We start from the raw sequence: 25,030 nt of genomic DNA on the forward strand, positions 1-25,030 counted from the left end.
ATAATTATTAAGATAATTATCAAATTAATATATTTAAATGAAATTCTTCAGGGTTTTTTTTTAGATCTTGTGAATGAGATACAGTACCAGTCAAAAGTTTGGACACACCTTCTCATTCAAGGATTTTTAAAAATCCTTACTGTAAATATACAGTTGGATTATTTCTGGTTGCTGTTTTCTTCCTGCCACCTGCTCTCAGGTAAATTTAAAACTTCATTCACATGTTGTCAAAAGTTTTTTTTTCCCTTGTTAGGATTTCACATTGCTTGATCAAAAAAACAGCAGCTCTATGAAACACTGTGTAACAGGAAATGTTTTTGTTTTTCCTCATTTCTTTGAGGAAAAACCTCGGAGGGCTTAAAGGAGGAGGCTTTCTATGTTATTTCTATGTCTATGAGTAATTTCTCAGTTTTTTAATATTGCACTTCCGATAGTTTATTATTTTTGCATTTTGAATTGAAACAAGTTGTAGCCTCTATAACTTGGAACATTTAATAAAAGATAATTATATATATATAATTATGTATATATAAATAATACATTATTTTTTACAATAAATAAAAATTTTTGCAAAAAAAAAAAAACCAGAATACATGTGCAAGTTTTTTTTTTTTTTTTTAAGGACGGAGTGAGTCAGAAGAAACAGTCATACCAGAAAACCAGAATAAATGTGAGTATGTTGTTTTTTTTTAAGTATATTTTTTTTTTTAAGGACAGAGTGAGTCATGCATTTTGAATTGAAACAAGTTGTAGCCTCTATAACTTGGAACATTTAATAAAAGATAATTATATATATATAATAATATATAATATATGTTGTTTTTTCTACTGTTTTTTTATTGCTTATTTATAATACTTGTTTTATTTTATTTTTATTTTTCATTTTTTATTTTTTATCTTGTCTTCTACTATGTCTCTTGTGTGCACTTTACTCTACGCTGTTGTAAGCCTGCAAATTTCCCCGCTGCGGGACTAATAAAGGATTATCTTATCTTATCTTATCTTATCTTAATTATGTATATAGAAATAATACATTATTTTTTACATTAAATAAAAAATGAAAAAAAAATTTGCACAGAAGTATGTTGTATGTATGTTGAGTATGTTGTTTTTTTTAAGTATTTTTTTTTTTTAAGGACGGAGTGAGTCATGCATTTTGAATTGAAACAAGTTGTAGCCTCTATAACTTGGAACATTTAATAAAATATAATTATATATATATAATTATGTAGATATAAATAATACATTATTTTTACAATAAATTAAAAAAAAAATTGCACAGAAGCAGTCATACCAGAAAACCAGAATACATGTGAGTATGTTGTTTTTTTAAGTATTTTTTTTTTTAAGGACGGAGTGAGTCATGCATTTTGAATTGAAACAAGTTATTATATTATATTCCTTTATTGATCCCCATGGGGGAAATTCAAGTGTTGCAGCAGCTCAACTACACAAACACAGACAATAAATACACATACTATACAACTACACAGACAATAAATACACATACTATACAACTACACAGACAATAAATACACATACTATACAACTACACAGACAATAAATACACATACTATACAACTACACAGACAATAAATACACATACTATACAACTACACAGACAATAAATACACATACTATACAACTACACAGACAATAAATACACATACTATACAACTACACAGACACAGACAATAAATACACATACTATACAACAAAATAAAGATAGAACAGGAAGTTGTAGCCTCTATAACTTGGAACATTTAATAAAATATAATTATATATATATATAATTATGTATATATAAATAATACATTATTTTTACAATAAATATATATTTTTTTTGCACAGAAGCAGTCATACCAGAAAACCAGAATATATGTGAGTATGTTTTTGTTTTTTTGGTGTATTTTTTTTTTTAAGGACGGAGTGAGTCATCCCGGTAATACACGATCTGTGTGCAGCTGCACGGCGCTCATGCCCGCCGTCGGACCGACTCCGTGAGGATGGACGGTGTGTCGGTGGACGGTGTGTCGGTGGACGGTGTGTCGCTGGGGTGAGTTGTCTCTGCCGGAGGGGATTATTTATAAAGCTGTTGATTCATCCGCGTCTACATCTGTCGGATAACAGTTCACCCCACGTGATCCCTCCGCCATGACAGTCCACGAGAACTCAAGCTAGCTTTGTTGACTAGCCTAGCCTAGCTTCGGGAGGCTAGGTTAGCATCTCTTGGCTTGGCTTTGGCTGCAGATGCTAACATGCTAAGATGCTAACCAAACTCCACAAGTTTACATGTCAAGTCTCCCAGTGAGCTGGTCGTGCACTGGTTCCCAGCATGTGTCCACATGGCAGTAAACAGAAGCTAATGTTAGCAGTGAAGTTGATGCTAACAGATGCTAAGAGCTAGCCAGCCTGCAAACTTGATGCTCAACAGATTCAAAACAAACATTGCATTTTATTTTCAACTTTTTTTTTTTTTTTTTTGTTGCATGTTTCAATTAAAAAGACAAGCTTTGTGTAAACAGTCAGAGTTATGATTTTTGCACTTATTAATTACAGACTTTTGTGGATTTGAATTAACACATCACTGCTGCATCATTATTCATATAAACTTATTGAATTATGTGCAAACTAAACACTGATATTGTGAGATTCAAGACAACATGTAGTAAAGTTGCTGTACATAATTGTCAATAATTGTCTCAGTAACAACGTGACACATTACAGATTGTAAATGTACCAGTTAAAAGTGTGGACACACCTTCTCATTCAACTACTTTGAAGAATGTAAAATATAAAACATATTCTGGTTTGTTGAGCATTTGTTTGTTTACCACATAATTCCATATGTGTTCCTTCATAGTTTGGATGTCTTCAATAATAATCTACAATGTAGAAAAAAATAAAAATGAAGAAAAATCCTTGAATGAGAAGGTGTGTCCAAACTTTTGACTGGTACTGTAAATATACAGTTGGATTATTTCTGGTTGGTGTTTTATTCCTGCCACCTGCTCTCAGGTAAATTTAAAACTTCATTCACATGTTGTCAAAAGTTTTTTTTTTTTCCCTTGTTAGGATTTCACATTGCTGGATCAAAAAACAGCAGCTCTATGAAACACTGTGTAACAGGAAATGTTTTTGTTTTTCCTCATTTCTTTGAGGAAAAACCTAGGAGGGCTTAAAGGAGGAGGCTGGCATTACTCACTATTTTTCTTATCGCCAACAAATCCAATGAAAAGACTGAAACCATCAGTAAATGTATCCCAGTTATACAATCCCCAAAAACATTGGAAGGCAACATAGTTGGACTTTTTGACAAGTTCCTTCATTTACAGAACACAACTACTGTTATTTTCACTTAATCCCACATTGCTGTAAACACACTTTTTACTTCCCAGTGCAGAGTCATTTTTTATGTTAAGTGATGTGAGGAAATAAAAACAGTCAGTGGCCTGCTGTGACTGAATAAATGCAAAAACTGATTGAGGAAACACTTTGTTGTTGACAGGGAAACTGTATTTATTTTCAATTTGCTTAATACAATCACTATTTCCGCTGATACCAATATTTATCCAGCATATTTGCTTGATGAACCTCTTATAACAATGCATTTGTGTTATAGTATGTTTTCTGGGATATAAATTGAGACACTGTTAATAGATAAAACGTGAATATCTTTCTTTCTTTCTTTTTTGGGTCTAATCCTGTGTTTTTACTGGCCAGATTAAGGCATTAATTACTACACTATTGCAACAATCCTGAAATCCAATATTGCCTTAAATTCCAAGCCATTTTTATTTATACAGCCCAATATTACATATTACATATTAACCAAAGTAGAGACACGTTGTGCGTTAACTCAATGGACATTCTATGGTTTAGCACAATATTGAAAACAGTGACAAAACAAGCATATTTAACAAAAAACTATGACTCATTTGACCATTGTTATTCAGCATCGTTTCCCCGTCCCATCGTCTTCTCGTAACCCTAGAGATGAACCAGAAGGTAGCCCGTCTAACTGTTTGGGTAAAGATCTATCACTGATCCAGACACTGCCTCTCATGTCTTCCCAGTCTGGTGGCCAAGCCGGCCTCGCCACGACCAAACTGCAACACGGATTCAGAGGAGGACACGGTGAACGCCGGGATGCACACCTTCAACCAGACGCACATGAGGAAGGCTTTCCAGCTGATGAACGAGCTGAGGAGGTGGGTTTCTGACGGTGTTGTTTGTCCCCACAGAAAGAATGAAGCCACTATATGCAAATTTACTTTTTATTGTGGCATGCCTTTTTTTTTTTTTATTTGTAAACGAAGAGACTGTATTCATCTTTCAGGGAAAAAAATGTAATATCACAAGATTCATCGTTGTTTTCCCTGGTTTGTCTCAAAATCTCAATGCAGCATTGAACTACCTCTACCTGAAACAGTTATATAAATATTTGACCATCTACCTTTCATTTCTAGCCATTTTTCATGCTTGTTTTAATGTTATTATTGGTTTCAGTTTCATAGAAATCCTCTAATCTCAGATAATTATTTAGTCCATGTTATTGATTTATTATTTATCGACAATAACGTAAATACAAGACAGCACCACCCAGTCATACGCACAGTTATTTTTTGGAGGATAAAACCTTTTTTCAGTTGTGGTCAGACAACACATCTTAGGATAAATACGCTTCTCTCTCCAAATGCATCAAACCAGTATCTTGAAGTACAAACCCTGGAAATGAGCACCTTAATTGGCAAATTTTCTGGAACGCAGCCCTCCTGTCTATACTTGGCTTACAATATTCTACCTTCTCTTGGCTCCTATATGGATATTTTTAGGCCAGTTATACCAAACACGTTTATCCCTCTCACTCTGTTTCTCCTCGTGCTTCAGTAAAAATATGCTGTGTGACGTCCAGCTGGTGGCGGGGAGCGTTGAAGTGCCGGCTCACAGGGTGGTCCTGGCGTCCTGTAGCCCCTACTTCTGTGCCATGTTCACAGGTGCACACACACACTCACACACACACACACACACACACACACACACACACACACACACACACTCACACACACACTATTGTTGGCTTGATATTATATTTGATGTGTGTGAGTGTATGCTTATAACTGTATGTGTTTTTTAGGTGATATGAGTGAGAGCAAAGCCCATCAGGTGGAGATCAGGGAGGTGGACGGACAGACCCTGAGGAAGCTGGTCGACTACATCTACACAGCTGAGATAGAGGTCACAGAGGACAACGTCCAGGTGAGAGTGTGTGTGTGTGTGTTAAGATGAGGTTCCACCATGAAGTCCAGTTCAGTTCGTTACACATTAAAATTGTTATTTTTGCGTTTCCATTAGTAAAAGTGGTGGATCAGTCCAAAAGAAACACTCTATTCTTTGTACAGCCTGGATCGGGGTTTAAGCAAGCTTAGCTGATACTAGAAGGTTAGGTTAAAACATGGCAGACCACTGATTGGTCAGAGAGAGAATCATCACTATGGCGACATCGGACATCCTGCACAACCCGCTGTTTTTAAATAGCCATAAAAAACAGATTTTTCAATTCTAACTACCCAGATGTTAGAAAAATGGCAGTTTGCAAGACAACCCTGTACGACTAAGTGCAGACTTCCCTCTGTGTGATGGCTGTTGAAAAGATTCAACAAGTGACCCATTGAAGGTGATGTTTCACGTATCGTTTCTATGACAATCGGCTGACAATCCTGAGAACTGCAGTGGAAACGTGGCATAGAGAAAAGGACGTGGTACCAAAAGTGAGTTGAGTTGAGCAGAGCTCTACCATTAAGAGGAAACACGACTTTAGAGGGTGTTCGTGAAGAGGGAGAGCAAGGAGGAGAAGGGGAGAGAAAGTGTTTTCCTGTCTTTACCAGATGTTGTGTCGGTTATGGTGGCTTTTACCACGGTTCCAGCTCTGGTTTTGCTTTAAAAATGCTGATGTCACAGCAGCAGTAACAGAGTTGTTGTGGAATTAGCAACCTCTTCTCAATGTGTATCCTACAAGGCTTTTTGTGAGTGGTATCCCTCTCAGCCTTTCCTCTCCTCTGTTAGAGGGTTCACTTTAAACATTTGGCTGCAGGAGGACCAGCATTTCAGAACAATAGCTCAGTCAATGTTTGTCACTATTTTTTGCACTTTGGGTAATTAAGTCAAAGTTGCTGCTCCTGGGAAAAAGATTTGAGCCTCCAGCATTAATCACAATTCTGAAGCTTCCTTTTTACAGAGAAGGAAACTTGTCTTGTAGCTGCTGTCTTGACCTTTTCCTGTGTGAAGTCCTTTGTTTGAACAAAAGTCAGAGCAACAACACAAGAAGCTGCTATTAACTGCCAACAATTCTTCTTTCCACAAACTTCAGGAGAGATTTTCACAAATTCTGTGTGCAGAGGATACAGTTGTTGAAACAGTTTTTTTTTTAACCACCTTTTTGTTTGACCGTTTACTCAGAACTTATTTATTTTAGGCTTTTGGTCTAATGTCGAGTGATGGTCAGTGAGCATACTTTTAAATGACAGAATACAACCGAAACCAGATTGAAAGTCTAGATTGTGAAAGTGCCTATCCTTTACTTCCTCAGTATGTCTTAGAGCACTTTTCAAAACAATGTCTGCTTCAGTAAATTACATTAAAAGTTTTAGGCAATAAAGTGGAGAAAATCTATATTGAGACAAAAATGATCCAAAAGTTGATTAATAAAAGTATTTTATTTACTTTTTATTGATTTCAAACATATCAGAGTTGTTGCTTATCATAGGGGAAACTGATTGCTCAAACTGTTTTGGTTTTCCATTTAATTTCAGACTGACCAAAATGCCTGTGGAGCCGGTGTTTATTACAAGAAGAGCTGGTAGCGGCTGTGAGCTGTGCTTCGAGGCTTTGTTTGTCTCGGCCGCGTTAACTCTCGGTAACCGGGGCTCTGGCTCAGGGTTGAATAAATGCAGCAGGATCAAGCAGCAGGCAGGAAACTTCCTCTGATTATTAGCACAGGAAGTGTGCATGGAGAGAGGCAGGAAATCCTCCCACTGTTAGCAGCGTGCTCGCCTGATTGGCTCACTCTTCAATGTGTGACGTGTGTGTTTTGACTATTGGCTCATATTCAGTAAAAGATTGTTTTTACTCTTAATTTCTTTGAATTGTGTGTTTTCACTGTTCTCTACTCTTGCTGTTTGTGTGCTCGGCTGTCACAGCTGCTGTTAGCACAGTTTCAGTGGGCCTGATGCTCCCTTTAAGAAAGACACAATGCTTCAGGGCAGCTGTGCACTGACAACAGAGGAGACAGTAACATTACACACTGAAGAGGATGGGTGAGTGTGCATACAGGAGAGGTGTAGAGGCAGACGGGTTCTGTCTCACTGACCTACTTAAGTTAATGTGTCGGGATGTAGCAAAGAGTGTCTTTGTCTTGTCGCATCATGCTTTCAGCAGTACACTGCCTGCCTGTCTTGCTAACTGACACACTCGCAGACATCAGATGCTGTACTTACATGCACCCATTCCAGGCCTATTACTTCGTAACATGAACGCTGTACTGTATTTTTTTTTTGCCTTGTTCTTGCTGGCAAATGAAATTATATTTGGTTTGTTCTCAAGTGCTGTTGCACTGCAGTAAACGCATATCGTGTCTTCATTGTGACTCCCAAGTCTGTCCATTTAATGGTGCTACGGCTAAATGGAGGAGCTTGTAAAGAAAATGTGGTGGTAAAAGATAAAAACACAATTAGCTACATTACACTGTGGACCAGTTGCAGCTGATGGTGTTATACATGTTGTAGCTGAACAAAGCTGCATTAAAAAATGGTTGTTCACATTTCAGGGTTTAAAGCCAAATGCAGTGATTTTATTTAGGTTGCAAACTCACTGTTTTCCCTGCACAAACAATACGTAGTTGATTTAAAAAGACAAATTACAAAGGTGATATGTACAGAGGTTGGTGGCTGGCTTGTTGGACTGATTGGTAACTGCTTGGCAGGTTGGTTGAGTGGCTGTTTAATTAATTAATGATCTAACTGACTGACCAGCAGCAACATCGTTTAAATAATGAGTTGAGCGAATAGATATCCCTTACCTAACTGACTTCCAGCTACCAAATGTCCCTAAATGTTTTGCTGTGGGTAATTTTTGTGCTTATACCACATTTGGCATGTTAGACTCTGTAAAATGAAACCGAATATAGTTTCCCAAGTCAGTTCCTTCACCAATAAAATCCAGTTGGAGTTTTTAAAGTTATTTTTATATGTGTGCGATCTCATTGCAGGTTCTGCTGCCAGCAGCCAGCCTCCTCCAGCTGATGGATGTTCGTCAGGTCTGTTGTGAGTTCCTGCAGTCTCAGCTTCACCCCACCAACTGTCTGGGCATCAGAGCCTTCGCTGATCTGCACACATGCACGCAGCTTCTCGACCAGTCCCACGCATACGCTGGTAAGCTTCTGAATGTTCATGCCTCAAATCCTGAGTCGTGTGTGCGTGTGCGTGTGTGCGTGTGTGTTATGCTTTTACATAACTGCTTAAACAGCACTAAAAAGTGTTAGGTGGGAGTGTTAGGTGTTGCAAATCACACCAGGGCCAAAACATGAGCTTTTACCGCAGGTTGGCGTTGTATTTGTTTGTCACAGAGCTTAAGAACTAAAATATTTAGTTTGTGTTTTGTCTCTCAGAGCAGCATTTCTCTGACGTGGTGCAGGGAGAAGAGTTCCTGGGCCTCTCGCTGCAGCAGGTGTGCTGCCTCATCTCCAGCGACAAACTGACTGTTTCCACAGAGGAGAAGGTCAGAGAGCACGATGTACACACACACACACACACACACACACACACACACACACACACACACACACACACACACACACACACACACACACACATGCTTTTGTACTTTTGATAATTTCCTTGTGGTTAAAAAGATGTGTGAGAATTGTTTTCTTATGGAACACAAAATAACAGAGATACAGTCTATCAGGAAAAAGGACAAAATTGAGACATTTTAGGTATAATAGGAGCTGAGAAAGATCTGTGGCTATATTTAAGACATGCGTCCTCATCAACAGAAGTATTCCAGAGGACATTCTGTCTGTCTGTTGTTATCCAGTAAACAAGTTGAGTCTCAGGGAGCAGCTGTGTGTCATCATTCAGTCATCATGCAGTCAAAGTGACAGACACACACTGTCATACTCGTCAGTGTCAAACTGGCTGCTACAATCAGTCCCCTATGAATGATCTGCTATGATTTATCCCTGAGTGGAGTAATACTAAAGTGTAAGTTTAAGACCCCTAAATGTTTTAAATTCATTTTAATAGGAATTGGTGTTTGTTACATTTTTTTTTTTTTTTTTTTTTTTTTTAATTCAAATCTGTGGCACATTTTGAGGCTGTGAAGACGTTAAGAGCGGGAGAACTTCCTGTTATTCCCTCTTTTGAGCGTTCACACATAAATCAATGATGGTTACCCAGATAGTCACTCCAGATACATGAATATTTATCCCAAATTAATTTATATTGGGTAACATGCACAAAGCGGTTCTTTAAGTGAAACCACACACAAACAAAAAAATGTATAGCTCCTAATTTAATTAGCCGAAGTGATTCCATTTATGATGATATTGCATTTTATTAAGATGTAACTGCAAGTGGTGGTTTCATTGCAGCTTTTGCTTCTGGTTTGTTGACACAAAATGTAGTTGAAACAATGTTACCATATCTCCAACTCAGATTTACAACTCGGGAGGCTGAAATGAAGGGTTTTGCCCACTCAGATGCTCCTTATTACAGTCTGTATGGTATCATGAGTACTCGGCATACGGCTGTGGTGAGAATAAGTAGTAACTGTATTTGTGCAACACACACAGATAAACACACTGACAAAAATAATGTACATTAAAGGTTTTATTTTATCCAGCATTGTATTACATGTTTGTGGCCTGTGTAACTCTGAAGTAGAATAAATGAATACCGCATGTTGGTAGAGCGAGATTGGTCTTCTAGTTTCGACCCTGAAAGAGAAGAAAGTGTCTGGAGTAGTTGAGTAACAGCCCACTTTCCCTTAACTATCATGCTGGTTGTCCCTTTGTGAACAACGGGAGGGGCCCTCAGTCCCTCGTCTGCCTTTAGTGCAGCTGCTCCAACCAGGAGATGATCAAGTGTGAGTGTGTGTAAATCAGTTCATTTGAAGCTGTAGGTTTTGGACAGGAAATCATGCAGAACAAAGGTCTGTGACCTCTGTCATGCTGACTTCCTGCTGGGAGTAACTACGAATAATCAGTATTGGTATTTCACTATGAAAGAGTTCCGTGTCTGCAGCTTGAACGATTCAATTCACACAATGAGTGAGTTAAGTTGTCGGGCGTGTCAGGTCGTTGAACAGTGTCTGAAACCCTCTCTCATTCAAACCTTTCCAATCAGTTGTGGTCTTGCATCCGCCAACAAACCAGAATGTTCACACACAAACCACCAAAAGAAACATTTTGAGTGAGTCACTTTATTTTTTGGAAAACTGCTTTATTGCCCGGTATGATTTCACATACAAGTAATTTGCTTTGGTGTACTGGTGCAAAATACATGGAGCAAGATAAATTAAAAATAAAAGCTTTTACTACAAAAGTAAAAAATAATAATATATAGAATATAACAAAATGCAATACAAATGAGAAAATAATAGTATATACATTGAATTTGACCTCTGCATTTAGGAGCAGGGCTCCTGCTTTTAATATATATTAAGAAGTGTGCAAAATATTGTCCCTGGGATGAGCAGAAGTTCCCAATTACAAAGTAAAGTTAGAAATAGAATGTGTGCAAAGTACAGAGATAATAGTCTAAAACTTTTTAAAGACAAAAAAGCACTTTGTGTAGGAAATCTGAATCTGTTTAAAAAGTTGTCTCCCTGTCTGCATTTTTGTCTCTATTTCTGCCTTACTGACATGTTCCTTTTACAGACATGATTGTCACAAATAGTTCACTAATAAAAGCACCATTAACATGTCCAAAGATTTTCCTAAGACGGCCAATTTGTTTTAAAATGTCTTAGAAACAAGAGGTCTTAAAATGTATATTCGAGACACAGCGCAACACACGGACGTATAAACAACGCTTGACTCTCCTCTCCATCTTTTTCTTGCAGGTATTTGAGGCGATGATATCTTGGATCAAGAACGATAAACCAGCTCGTCTGGAGCACATGCCCAAACTGATGGAGCATGTCAGACTCCCACTGCTGTCCAGGGATTACCTGGTACAGGTAAAAGAGAGCCTCTGTTTTTCTCTTCTTTCTCTGCATTTTTCAACATTTTTATTTTTCACCCTTTCCCTCTGCAACATGCCCTCTGCATTGTTGTTCATGCCGCTCACATCAAATGCTAGTTGTAGAAAAAGGTTGGCCCCTTAATGTTGTGAAAGCTGTGAGTAACACTACATATTAACAGATCCTAAGATATCTAGAAATAGATAAGTGAAGGCGTGAAGATGTTCTGCTATCGTCCTGGATTCACCTTTTTTAAGAAAACTCTTATATGAGTGGAAAACAAATCAAGATCTAACCATGAGTTAAGTTACATCCTACAACGTCCTGATATGGAGTTCACCAACATGCTGGAGTTTCGTTAGTGTTTGGAATTTTGGTCCACTGTTGGTTCTTGTTGATACTGTACATTAGTTGATATGCTTACATGCCCTTAAGTGACCTGGTAAAAGTCATCTTTCTCCAGGGAGATGATTCCTTTATGTCATGTAAATGAGAAACCTGGTTTCTGTAATCGGGGAAGAGGATTTGAGAAACCTGTTTCTCCTCACGTAGATTTCTCCTGGAAACGACTGAATTCTCTGCCTTTAGAAAGGAAACCAGGCTTCTAATTGGCTTTTTACAAGTTTGCATGTGCATGATAATAGATTGCAGATAGGGAGAGTAAAAGCAGAGCAACTAAATGAGATTACACATCATTTTGCAGAAAAAAACCCCCATCCAAAGTCTGACTAAAACTAAAAACTAACACAAAATATCTACCTAAAGTCTAAGTAAGTTTTCACTGCTGAATATTAAACTTTTTGTTAAATTCAGACACATTAGCGCTGTGAGGAAGAGCTACCTGTCCTCCTCCTCACTGCGCTGTCAATCTTCTGTGACACAGACCAAGAAAATAATAAAAAAAGAAATCAGGAAGTAGTGTCTGTAACTACTATATATATATATATATATATATATATATAGAGATAGATATACATATAGATATATATATATATATATATATAGATATATATATATATATATATATATATATATATATATATATATATATATACACACACACACACAAAAACAAACACACACACACACACACACACACACACACAAAGTTGCCATGGTTCCCATATAAAGCTGATGGTAGATCAGGTTACTGAACTGCTGATAGGTTGGTTTATGGGAACCTAGTTACTCAAGTGCATGTAAAAGCTCTGTGTGACCTGCAGCAATATTTTGTTTTGTAAATAATTGTTACATCTTCCTGATATGTGATCCCTGTTCCAGATCGTGGAGGAAGAGGCTTTGATAAAGAACAACAACACCTGTAAAGATTTTCTCATAGAAGCAATGAAGTATCACCTGCTGCCAGCCGACCAGCGGCACCTCATGAAGACAGACAGGACCCGACCACGAACTCCCATCAGCATCCCAAAGGTACAAAAACACACGTTTATAGTGTCACACACGCTGCTCAACCAGACAGATCATATATATTAGAAACGCATGTATTTACCTTGTACAAAGCAGCTGTATCAGATCTGTATTTTCTTTTGTAAACACACTTCTAATGGCTGACTCCGACTGCGTGCAGGTGATGATTGTGGTGGGCGGACAGGCTCCTAAGGCGATCCGCAGCGTGGAGTGTTACGACTTCCAGGAGGATCGATGGTACCAAGTAGCGGACCTGCCTTCAAGACGCTGTCGAGCAGGTCAGTTTGTGTTTTGTAGAGCAGTATGTGACTCTGACTGTAGTTTAGTCCGACAATTCTTCTATTTTTCACTTGTCATGTTAAACTCTCATCTAGCCACTGGAAATAACCTCTGGTATATTTATTTGTCTAGAGTTTCTCAGACACTTTGATTTAGACACAGAGTTCACACTAAGTATGATGTAAAATTGAGTATTAAGTGCGTTCCACTACATTAGCAACAATTTCTGAGTATGAGATGGAGCTTACTTGACATACTCAACCACCCCAAAAAGCATTGTGCTCTTCAGACGGTTCTGGCATCGGCCAGCAACAGAAGGCGTACAAATGTGAAAAGCACATACATAACGTCATGTAGAAAAAGTGTTTGACACTAAAATATTTAGTAATTTTAATTTACCCTCAAAATAAATATAAAAATTGAGAGAAAAAGGTTTTGTTGATTAACAATTGAACAATCTTCATTCAACGGTAGCCTAGACCGATGTTCGATACAGTCATGTGATGCAGAGACGACTCATTTCTCCAGTTTACTTCAGTGTGAACAGTCTGCTGGTTATGGCATACTCAATGCAGTACATACTGATTGAGTATTTATTATGCACAACGTTCATAAGAACACACTCAGAGCCTCTTTAAAAATTAGACATGTAATATATGGTGAGTTTCACAAAGGTACTGTTTATTATCACTTCATCAGTCAAAAAGAAAACACAGTTTTCAAGCAGTTATTGCGATCAATACAGACATTTAATATTATTAAAACATTCAAGGAAGTTTAGGGATCATTCTGACCAGATTCCATTTATATATCAATAAAATCTTAATGCTGGATTGTCCTTGATTTCACCATCAATTTTTTAAACAGTCCCTCCTATTTTTTCCAAACAGTTAAAGAAAATGTATGTAAAAGTAGATGAAATGTTCTATGTAATGGTTTACCTGTGTCATGCAAGAGTCAAGATTTCATTCTTTCTGTCTGCAGGTGTGGTTTCCATGGCGGGCCGCGTGTACGCAGTCGGGGGGTTCAACAGTTCACTGAGGGAGCGAACTGTGGACATATACGACGGAGTGAGAGACCAGTGGAGTGCGGTGGCGAGCATGCAGGAGAGGCGCAGTACGCTGGGAGCTGCTGTGTTGGGGGACTTTCTGTACGCCGTGGGGGGCTTCAACGGCAGTATAGGTACACACACACACACACACACACACACACACACACACACACACACACACACACACAAGGTGTAAGGTAGTTAAATATTGTGTGAGTGAACATGATTCCTCCTACACAGGTCTGGAAAAAGCTTTCGCAAATTCTCGAAAAGTTAGAAAAAGTCTTAAAATATCTACCGCTAGTCATTTCACATATTTTTCAATTGTTTGTTAAAAAAAATCTGTTTCTTCAGGATTAGGGTTATCATTTGTTCAATTACAACTAATAGGTTCACATTTGTAAACACGTTACTTGTAGTTTTACATTTTACAATTTGTCGTTTGACCGTTTTTGCTAATGTTGGCTGAAAAGGAGCCTTTTTAGTGAGATACTGATGTATATTAGTATCACAATCTGTGACTAGTATGTAGAGATAAGATTGAGTTGTCCTTTAATGTTTCACTTCCTGCATTACTGCTACAAATGGTTGATTATGCAGTGCTCTAACACACTGAAACACATCAGTACACACACACACACACACACACACACACACACACACACACACACACACACACACAGATGGAGGAAAACAATGCGATAAACTCTGGGATGCCCTGTGGGAAAATATTGTTATGCTTATAAGATTTTTGATGGGGTCTAAATGCAGGAGGAAATTCACGAAAAATATACCAAATCAATTCTACCAGCTGAATGCAAAATGTTTACAGCTACAGACCGATCAACACACACGCAGTCTTACTTCAGTGTTATCTGCTAATCTGCTCTGCCTTTCTGTTTCTCCTTCAGGATTGTCGACGGTAGAAGTTCACAATTATAAAACCAACGAGTGGATTTACGTCACCTCCATGAACACCAGACGCAGCAGTGTGGGTGTAGGGGTGGTCGACGGTAAGACAAGAAGTGTGTGAGAGTCCTGGGTTACATCACAAAAGCCCAAATTCAGATGTCACCTATTGTAATGACCGTTTGTGTGTGTGTGTGTGTGTGTGTGTGTGTGTGTGTGTGTCTGCAGGTAAGTTGTATGCAGTAGGAGGCTACGATGGAGCATCCCGACAGTGTCTCAGTACAGTGGAAGAGTACGACCCTGTTGCTGACCAGTGGTGCTACGTAGCCAACATGAGCACACGCCGCAGTGGAGCAGGTACACACACTATATATATATATATATATATATATACCCTACTATGCATAGATAGTACACACAAGGAGGAGCAAAACTCAACAGCTTTAACCCTATTTTTCTGTTATTACCAGGTAAAATGTTTGACGTACGAAGCAACAGCACCACCCGGTGGTCTGCATTTGTACAAGCAAAAATCCTAGAAAGAACACACATGTTACAGTTCAATACACTGTTCTGACATAAAGGCCCCCTTGCCTGTTTTTAAATACATATTAAATCTTTCTTTTTTTCTTCCAGGGGTAGGTGTGTTGAGCGGTCAGCTGTACGCAGCAGGAGGACACGACGGCCCCCTGGTGAGGAAGAGCGTTGAGGTGTACGACCCACAGACCAACAGCTGGAGACTGGTCTGTGACATGAACATGTGCCGACGTAACGCAGGTCAGATAATAACCGCAGACACACAACGTCCATCTACCAGTTGTTGCACATAGGAAGTTACTGTCAATGCAAGAATGTGCATACCAGAAGGTTTAAAAAAAACCTGCTGCCAGCCGACCTGCAGTTTTTCGTGGTTTCAAGACTCTCCCAACAGTTTTATGATCTCCTGTAAAGATCCAGTCAGCTGCCATTCTGTAGAGGACAAAAGCTCAGTGATGGAAGCAGATATGTTTAAGCTTACGTTAAGGGTACAAGTCTGTAAATGGCACACAATAGCACAGAAACAAAACTCATCAAGCCCTGAACAAAATTATGAAGCTACATTTGATTTTCCTGTTAAGTAAATAGAAATCTCCAGCAGAGGTTCCTGTGTTAGTCTATACAATATTATATGTAAAAATATTTTTTTTTTAAGTGTCTGGGAACCCCACAGACTTCTGTTACCCTGATGAACAAATGATAACATTTTTAATTGAGTTGCCTGTGAACATTATCTACCACAACTGTACACTTTATTTTAACTCTTTGCAGATTTATCAAAATCAGGACATAAACTTTTTAATAGATAACATTTTGTCAGAGTTGTTAAATGTGTCCAACTCTCTCCTGAAGGCGTCTGTGCCATTAACGGGCTGCTGTACGTGATTGGAGGAGACGACGGCTCCTGTAACCTCTCCTCTGTAGAGTTTTACAACCCGGCCATAGACAAGTGGAGCCTCATTCCCACAAACATGAGCAACGGACGCAGCTATGCAGGTATGAACACTGGCAACAGTTCTACATAACAGACAGAAATGAACATGGCAGAGTCTTCACAATGTTCCTGCAGCTGTTTCTCTCTCTCTCTCTCTCTCTCTCTCACTCTTTCATTTTCTCACTCCTACAGGAGTCGCAGTGATTGACAAGCCGCTATGACCAGGCGCCTCCCACAGCATCAGCTCTGCGTCGGCAGCCGGCTTCACAGAGACTCACACTGACGTCTGAAGCTCAAGAGGCAGACGGAGGAGTGACGCCTGAGATGAACACTGTCCAAATGGTCGGGACGCTTTCAATTAAGGATGCAACTTTTTTTTTTTCGCTCTAAACCACAACCTGATTTTGTTGCTATGTCCATTTTTATGAGTGAGATCCTGACTTTTAAAGGACATTGTTGCACTGGATTTAAAAAAAAAAAAGAAGAAAAAAAAACATTGGCCACAGGATGATGGGCTTATAAGAACTTTTTTTTTGTGAGTTTTCAAATGAAAAGCACATAACAAGTGGCTGTATCAGCTGACATGAGACTCACTAAGATGCGGATGTTGGCCAAAGGAAGCAAAGTGCTTTAGATGCTCAGTGGTGTTCATGTGATGGACCGCATCCAGCCTGGGAATCTGAATACTTTAAAACACCAGCTTGCTTATTTCTGGCTCACTGGCTGCCTTCACCGTTAACGGTGTGGCTGCAATCATCAGGACATTGCGACACTGGCCTGTGTTTGGATTTTGTAGGAGCGAAACCTGGCTACCCCGCGGGAGACTTTCTTTTTTTTTGTTTTTTTTTAAATGATGAAACTTGCAGACTATGCTACAAAATACATCAGCTCATGGCAACTTGATATCTGCTCCGACCATCAGCAGGTCCAGCTGTTGAGTGGTTGTGTGGTTTGCAAAAGGCCACAGCTGACGGAGTACATATGTTCTCAACCCAGAGCCCCGGACCAAGAGAGCTGCAAGACAATTTAAAGAATGTAGAAAACATCTTATATGCAAATCAGCCATGATATTTAATATTTTTGAAATTGTTTTTAAAGAGGTTGCGGACCACTTGCTGTGGCTTTAAAACCCGAGCCAGTTGATCTGATTCGACACAGTAGGACTGGAGTCTGTTGTCGACACACTACTGATGCACTGATCGTTGCACTGACTGATGCACAGACGGGCATGCTGGCTGTCTGACTCTCTGGTTGCCCCGGACGGCCGTCTGCCTGTCTTTGTAACTGACCTGCTGCCAGACAGACGGCCGCTCAGCTGTCTGTCTCCGTTACTGACCGTACTCATGGGAGCATTTAAACTCACCACTTTGAGGCCAATAATTTCATCAGAAATTAAAAAAAAACAAATGTGCCAGTTATGCTGATCAGAATAATGCTGGAGTCACATGGTGTTTTTAATCTCTTTATAACAAACTTAAACGATGAATTGTTTCTGTTTATTGTCTAAGGGAGTGTGTCAAAATACACTGTATAAATTCATCCGTTAAACTAAAATATAACAAAATGCAGGTTTAACATCTTCTATTTATTGTTTTGGGGCATTTGATCACATAGCATTTCTTCATATCAAAGTGAGGTTCTCATTTCATTTTCTCAGCCTTGTGTCACACTTTGTGCTCCATTCACATTATTTCAGACAATGCTGGGTGTGTTTTACATGTAGTTCTTTAGCTGACTGACTGGTGCCATAGCTTTTAAAGAAAAGAGATTTATAGAAGCTGCTTTATAAAAGGAGTTCTCAGCCTAACCTTTCACTTCTGCCTGCAATCTAACAGAAATCATGGATGCAATCTGCCTTCATTTCAAAACCCTCTGACAAAAAGTATATGGAATACTTAAAAGACCATACTGTTGTTTTTGTATGTAAGGAAGTTATAACTATACACAATATGATGCAGACCGGCTAAAAGATCCAAACACAAGTATGGTTGAGGTTCATCGTTCATTCTTGACCCTGGAAACAGAAGTTGATAAAATAATTTCAATTCAAGGTCCTTTTAGAAGCTGATCTGGAGCTTTTAAACACATTTCTCAGCCCTCATTAGCTTCCGATGTTAAAACACGCCTCTGACTTTAAAAGTTTCACCTTAATTGACGAGGACTTAGTTAAGAGTTAAGGAATGGACCTTGAAGTGAGATTCTTTTTTTTTTGTGATATGGTATGAAAGCTTTCCGATGAATAATGTTCTTACTAAGCGCAGATGTTATATTTTTAATTTCATAAACTATGGATGTTGTAAAATGAACAGTTGATATTGTGAGTTTATTGATTGTTTAGTGTTGGGGAGATTGTGTGGTTTGAACTTTCATACATTCATAGTTGAAGCTTCTGCACTGAACCTGTGTCAAACTTGAAATAATTTAAATTAAGTTCACAAATTAAGCAGGTTTACTTTGCAAAACTCCTTTAAACTGACTTGACTGACTTTAAACTGGCTTTTGTCTTAAATTGTAATATTACATGAGAGAGGTGGAGTATTATACATTTCATTATGACTGGCAGATGTGTTTGAAGCATTACCATAGATTAAATAGATAATCTAAATTATATTAATTTTGTATTATAACATCTTTTATTTGTGATGTTCTCGGCCTCCTTCACTGTTTTCAGTTACTTTTAGTTTGGCCAACAGTATTTACATGACATTTGCCTTGTTACAGCACGGAAACCATAGGAGTGACATATAACACTTATGATGATCAAGAACTGGTTCACTACGACGACTGTAGCCATGATTAATGTTATTAGTAACACCTGTGCTTTTTATACTGTCACGTGTGTAAATATGAAAGGGCTTGACCACTGTTAATGTGTAAATGTAAAAGATGTATGAAAAACACTATATAAAAAATAAAAAGTAAATTTTAACAGATAAGGCAGGGGTGTTAATCTTAAACTTGTAATGCTGTTTCCACTAAAGGGAAGTGATGACTAGTCACTTAGTCGTACTACAATAACTTAATCACAATTATTATTATTAAATAATGTAAAGACTGGGTAATTATGAATCCCACTGCATTTCTTAGCAAAACCCAGCCTGTGTAGTCGGTTGAAACGATTTGCCTTCCCATTTCAGCAGCTCCTGCATCAGGTAACTCACTGATTATATTCACCTCTTGCCTAATTGAGAGCAGCACTACGCCCCCAAGTGGTGGGAGGTTTACAAAACGATGAGAAAATGGCTCTTACAAATAGTGTAGTTTGTTGAAAAAAACATTTTTTTTAGGTTTTTATAGTGTGCATATGAAAACATATACAAATGTCATAGCATAGCATGTTGAAAAAAGTTATAGTATAGTACGTAAAAAAAATCATTGTATTATGCAAAAAAAGTCAACATGTTGAAAATGTCAAAAAAGTCATAGTATAGTATGTCGAAAAAAGTAGTATTATAGTTTGTCACAAAAAAGTCTTAAAAAGTAATTGTATAGTATGCCAAATAAAAAACTCATACAAATGTCATAGCATAGCATGTTGAAAAAAGTTATAGTATACATATAGTTTGTGGATTTCTCAGATGAATCTTCGGTTGAATTACATCACAGCCGCCGCAAATATTGCAGGAGACCTACTGGAGCCCGCATGGATCCGAGATTCACCCAGAAAACAGTTAAGTTTGGTGGCGGAAAAATCATGGTCTGGGGTTACATCCAGTATGGGGGTGTGCGAGAGATTTGCAGGGTGGAAGGCAATATCAATAGCCTAAAATATCAAGAAGTATTAGCTACCTCTTACATTCCCAACCATACAAGGGGTCAAATTTTGCAGCAGGATGGTGCTCCATCGCATACTTCCATCTCTACATCAAAGTTCCTCAAGGCGAAGAAGATCAAGGTGCTCCAGGACTGGCCAGCCCAGTCACCAGACATGAACATCATTGAGCATGTCTGGGGTAGAATGAAAGAGGAAGCATGGAAGACGAAACCAAAGAATCTTGATGAACTCATGTAAGACTGCTTTCTTTGCTATTCCTGATGACTTCATCAATAAATTGTATGAATCATTGTCGAACCGCATGGATGCAGTCCTTCAAGCTCATGGAAGTCATACAAGATATTAAATATGGATCTCACAGCACCACTACTTAATTCACTGATGTTATGCAACATATTTTTGTATTTGAAGTAAATAATTTTCACATTACTCTCTGTAGGCGACAAAACTTTTGTCTTGCCAAAATCTGACCTTTCTGTGTTCATTAAATGATCAATCTTTCTTCAGTGAAGAAAATTTATTTTAGTATATTAAACATAATTTGGGAGGGTTTTAGCTTTCATATGAGCCATTTCTAAAACCAATGGATAAATTAAAAGTCAGGTTATAAGCTGTTGTTTCTACAAAATGGATAAGTGACAAGACTTTTGTCAGGGATTGTAGTACGTAAAAAAAATCATTGTATTATGCAAAAAAAGTCAACATGTTGAAAATGTCAAAAAAGTCATAGTATAGTATGTCGAAAAAAGTAGTATTATAGTTTGTCACAAAAAAGTCTTAAAAAGTAATTGTATAGTATGCCAAATAAAAAACTCATACAAATGTCATAGCATAGCATGTTGAAAAAAGTTATAGTATAGTACGTAAAAAAAAATCATTGTATTATGCAAAAAAAAGTTATAGTCAACATTGTATTATGCAAAAAAAGTCAACATGTTGAAAAAAAGTCATAGTATAGTATGTCGAAAAAAGTAGTATTATAGTTTGTCACAAAAAAGTCTTAAAAAGTAATTGTATAGTATGCCAAATAAAAAACTCATACAAATGTCATAGCATAGCATGTTAAAACAAGTTATAGTATAGTACGTAAAAAAAATCATTGTATTATGCAAAAAAAGTCAACATGTTGAAAATGTCAAAAAAGTCATAGTATAGTATGTCGAAAAAAGTAGTATTATAGTTTGTCACAAAAAAGTCTTAAAAAGTAATTGTATAGTATGCCAAATAAAAAACTCATACAAATGTCATAGCATAGCATGTTGAAAAAAGTTATAGTATAGTACGTAAAAAAAAATCATTGTATTATGCAAAAAAAGTCAACATGTTGAAAATGTCAAAAAAGTCATAGTATAGTATGTCGAAAAAAGTAGTATTATAGTTTGTCACAAAAAAGTCTTAAAAAGTAATTGTATAGTATGCCAAATAAAAAACTCATACAAATGTCATAGCATAGCATGTTGAAAAAAGTTATAGTATAGTACGTAAAAAAAAATCATTGTATTATGCAAAAAAAGTCAACATGTTGAAAATGTCAAAAACGTCATAGTATAGTATGTCGAAAAAAGTAGTATTATAGTTTGTCACAAAAAGTCTTAAAAAGTAATTGTATAGTATGCCAAATAAAAAACTCATACAAATGTCATAGCATAGCATGTTGAAAAAAGTTATAGTATAGTACGTAAAAAAAATCATTGTATTATGCAAAAAAAGTCAACATGTTGAAAATGTCAAAAAAGTCATACTATAGTATGTCGAAAAAAGTAGTATTATAGTTTGTCACAAAAAAGTCTTAAAAAGTAATTGTATAGTATGCCAAATAAAAAACTCATACAAATGTCATAGCGTAGCATGTTAAAACAAGTTATAGTATAGTACGTAAAAAAAATCATTGTATTATGCAAAAAAAGTCAACATGTTGAAAATGTCAAAAAAGTCATAGTATAGTATGTCGAAAAAAGTAGTATTATAGTTTGTCACAAAAAAGTCTTAAAAAGTAATTGTATAGTATGCCAAATAAAAAACTCATACAAATGTCATAGCGTAGCATGTTAAAAAAAGTTATAGTATAGTACGTAAAAAAAATCATTGTATTATGCAAAAAAAGTCAACATGTTGAAAATGTCAAAAAAGTCATAGTATAGTATGTCGAAAAAAGTAGTATTATAGTTTGTCACAAAAAAGTCTTAAAAAGTAATTGTATAGTATGCCAAATAAAAAACTCATACAAATGTCCAACCGTCCACAGTATGTGAGGATAGGGGAGTGTGAGTCAGATCGGGTGTCCTGCAGCACGGGGGCCCCACAAGGAACCGTTCTGGCTCCATTCCTCTTCTCCATCTACACTTCGGACTTCACATATAACTCTGCTACCTGCCACCTGCAAAAGTTCTCTGACGACTCTGCAAAAAAAGTCGTCGGCCTCATCCCCGCAGGCGATGAGAGGGAATACGAGAACTGAACCAGGACTTCATAGGATGGTGCCGGCGGAACTGCCTCCAGATCAACTCTGGTAAAACCAAAGAGCTGGTGGTGGACTTCCGCCGGGGAAAACACTGTCCTCCGGAACCAGTGAACATCCAGGGACAGGACATTGAGATTGTGCAATCTTATAAGTACCTGGGTGTTCACTTGAACAATAAACTGGACTGGACTAATCATTCAAATGCACTGTATAAAAAGGGTCAGAGCAGACTCTATCTGCTGAGGAGACTGAGGTCCTTTGGAGTGCAGGGAGCACTTGAAGACCTTTTTCAACTCCGTGGTGGCATCAGCCATCTTTTATGCAGTGGTCTGCTGGAGCAGCAGCATCTCAGCAGCAGACAAGAAGAGACTGAACAAGCTTGTCAGGAAGGCCAGCAGTGTGCTGGGGTGTCCATTGGATACGGTGGAGGTGGTGGGAGACAGGAGGGTGATGGCCAAGCTGTCATCCCTGATGAACAACACCTCCACATAGCATGAGCATGTTGAAAAAAGTTATAGTATAGTACATGCAGGACGCCCTGGCAGCTCTGTGCAGCTCCTTCAGCCACCGGCTGCTTCACCCCCGGTGTGTGAAGGAGAGGTACCGCAGGTCCTTCCTTCCTGCTGCTGTCAGGTTACACAACCAGCTCTGCTCCCAGCAGACCACATGACACATGACAATAAAAACACTGTGCAATAATAGTTAATATAGTTTTTTTTTAGTCTGTAAATATTATATTTCAGTTATTGTGTTTTTCTAAAAAAGTTATTGCTTATTTATAATACTTGTTTTTTTAAAGTTTATTTTTTTTTTTTTATTTTCATTTTTTTTTTAGTATAGTACGTATCTTGTCTTTCTTTACTATGTCTCTTGTGTGCACTTTAACTCTATGCTGCTGTAAAAAGCAAATTTCCCAAAAAAGTCTTAAAAAGCGGGACTAATAAAAATTATCTTATCTTATCTTATCTTATCTTATAGCATGTTGAAAAAAGTTATAGTATAGTACGTAAAAAAAATCATTGTATTATGCAAAAAAAGTCAACATGTTGAAAATGTCAAAAACGTCATAGTATAGTATGTCGAAAAAAGTAGTATTATAGTTTGTCACAAAAAAGTCTTAAAAAGTAATTGTATAGTATGCCAAATAAAAAACTCATACAAATGTCATAGCATAGCATGTTGAAAAAAGTTATAGTATAGTACGTAAAAAAAATCATTGTATTATGCAAAAAAAGTCAACATGTTGAAAATGTCAAAAAAGTCATAGTATAGTATGTCGAAAAAAGTAGTATTATAGTTTGTCACAAAAAAGTCTTAAAAAGTAATTGTATAGTATGCCAAATAAAAAACTCATACAAATGTCATAGCATAGCATGTTAAAACAAGTTATAGTATAGTACGTAAAAAAAATCATTGTATTATGCAAAAAAAGTCAACATGTTGAAAATGTCAAAAAAGTCATACTATAGTATGTCGAAAAAAGTAGTATTATAGTTTGTCACAAAAAAGTCTTAAAAAGTAATTGTATAGTATGCCAAATAAAAAACTCATACAAATGTCATAGCATAGCATGTTAAAACAAGTTATAGTATAGTACGTAAAAAAAATCATTGTATTATGCAAAAAAAGTCAACATGTTGAAAATGTCAAAAAAGTCATACTATAGTATGTCGAAAAAAGTAGTATTATAGTTTGTCACAAAAAAGTCTTAAAAAGTAATTGTATAGTATGCCAAATAAAAAACTCATACAAATGTCATAGCGTAGCATGTTAAAACAAGTTATAGTATAGTACGTAAAAAAAATCATTGTATTATGCAAAAAAAGTCAACATGTTGAAAATGTCAAAAAAGTCATAGTATAGTATGTCGAAAAAAGTAGTATTATAGTTTGTCACAAAAAAGTCTTAAAAAGTAATTGTATAGTATGCCAAATAAAAAACTCATACAAATGTCATAGCATAGCATGTTAAAAAAGTTATAGTATAGTACGTAAAATAAATCATTGTATTATGCAAAAAAAGTCAACATGTTGAAAATGTCAAAAACGTCATAGTATAGTATGTCGAAAAAAGTAGTATTATAGTTTGTCACAAAAAAGTCTTAAAAAGTAATTGTATAGTATGCCAAATAAAAAACTCATACAAATGTCATAGCATAGCATGTTGAAAAAAGTTATAGTATAGTACGTAAAAAAAATCATTGTATTATGCAAAAAAAGTCAACATGTTGAAAATGTCAAAAAAGTCATACTATAGTATGTCGAAAAAAGTAGTATTATAGTTTGTCACAAAAAAGTCTTAAAAAGTAATTGTATAGTATGCCAAATAAAAAACTCATACAAATGTCATAGCGTAGCATGTTAAAACAAGTTATAGTATAGTACGTAAAAAAAATCATTGTATTATGCAAAAAAA

General features: G+C 36.9%; 1 protein-coding gene across 1 annotated transcript; it reads left to right on the forward strand.

Moving 5' to 3' along the window:
• The first annotated feature begins 1,931 nt into the window (after positions 1 to 1,931).
• On the forward strand, positions 1,932 to 19,302 carry klhl3 (kelch-like family member 3). The gene is made up of 15 exons (XM_054597113.1): positions 1,932 to 2,056; positions 4,077 to 4,211; positions 4,891 to 4,997; positions 5,138 to 5,259; positions 8,267 to 8,429; positions 8,666 to 8,775; positions 11,122 to 11,238; positions 12,523 to 12,672; positions 12,830 to 12,947; positions 13,933 to 14,130; positions 14,911 to 15,012; positions 15,137 to 15,265; positions 15,545 to 15,685; positions 16,298 to 16,441; positions 16,572 to 19,302. The coding sequence occupies exons 1-15, from the start codon at positions 2,007 to 2,009 to the stop codon at positions 16,598 to 16,600; spliced, it is 1,815 nt and encodes a 604-aa protein (XP_054453088.1). The 5' UTR covers positions 1,932 to 2,006; the 3' UTR covers positions 16,601 to 19,302.
• Positions 19,303 to 25,030: the final 5,728 nt, after the last annotated feature.

The sequence above is a fragment of the Anoplopoma fimbria genome, chromosome 4 (assembly GCF_027596085.1).
Source record: "Anoplopoma fimbria isolate UVic2021 breed Golden Eagle Sablefish chromosome 4, Afim_UVic_2022, whole genome shotgun sequence".
Classification (NCBI taxonomy): Eukaryota; Metazoa; Chordata; class Actinopteri; order Perciformes; family Anoplopomatidae; genus Anoplopoma; species Anoplopoma fimbria.

Excerpts from the sequence above, each read along its gene's own strand:
- klhl3 (XM_054597113.1), top strand. The coding sequence starts at position 2,007 with ATGGACGGTGTGTCGGTGGACGGTGTGTCGGTGGACGGTGTGTCGCTG. Across the intron at positions 14,131-14,910 it reads GGGCTTCAACGGCAGTATAG|GATTGTCGACGGTAGAAGTT; the intron begins GTACACACACAC and ends TTTCTCCTTCAG. Across the intron at positions 15,686-16,297 it reads CATGTGCCGACGTAACGCAG|GCGTCTGTGCCATTAACGGG; the intron begins GTCAGATAATAA and ends TCTCTCCTGAAG.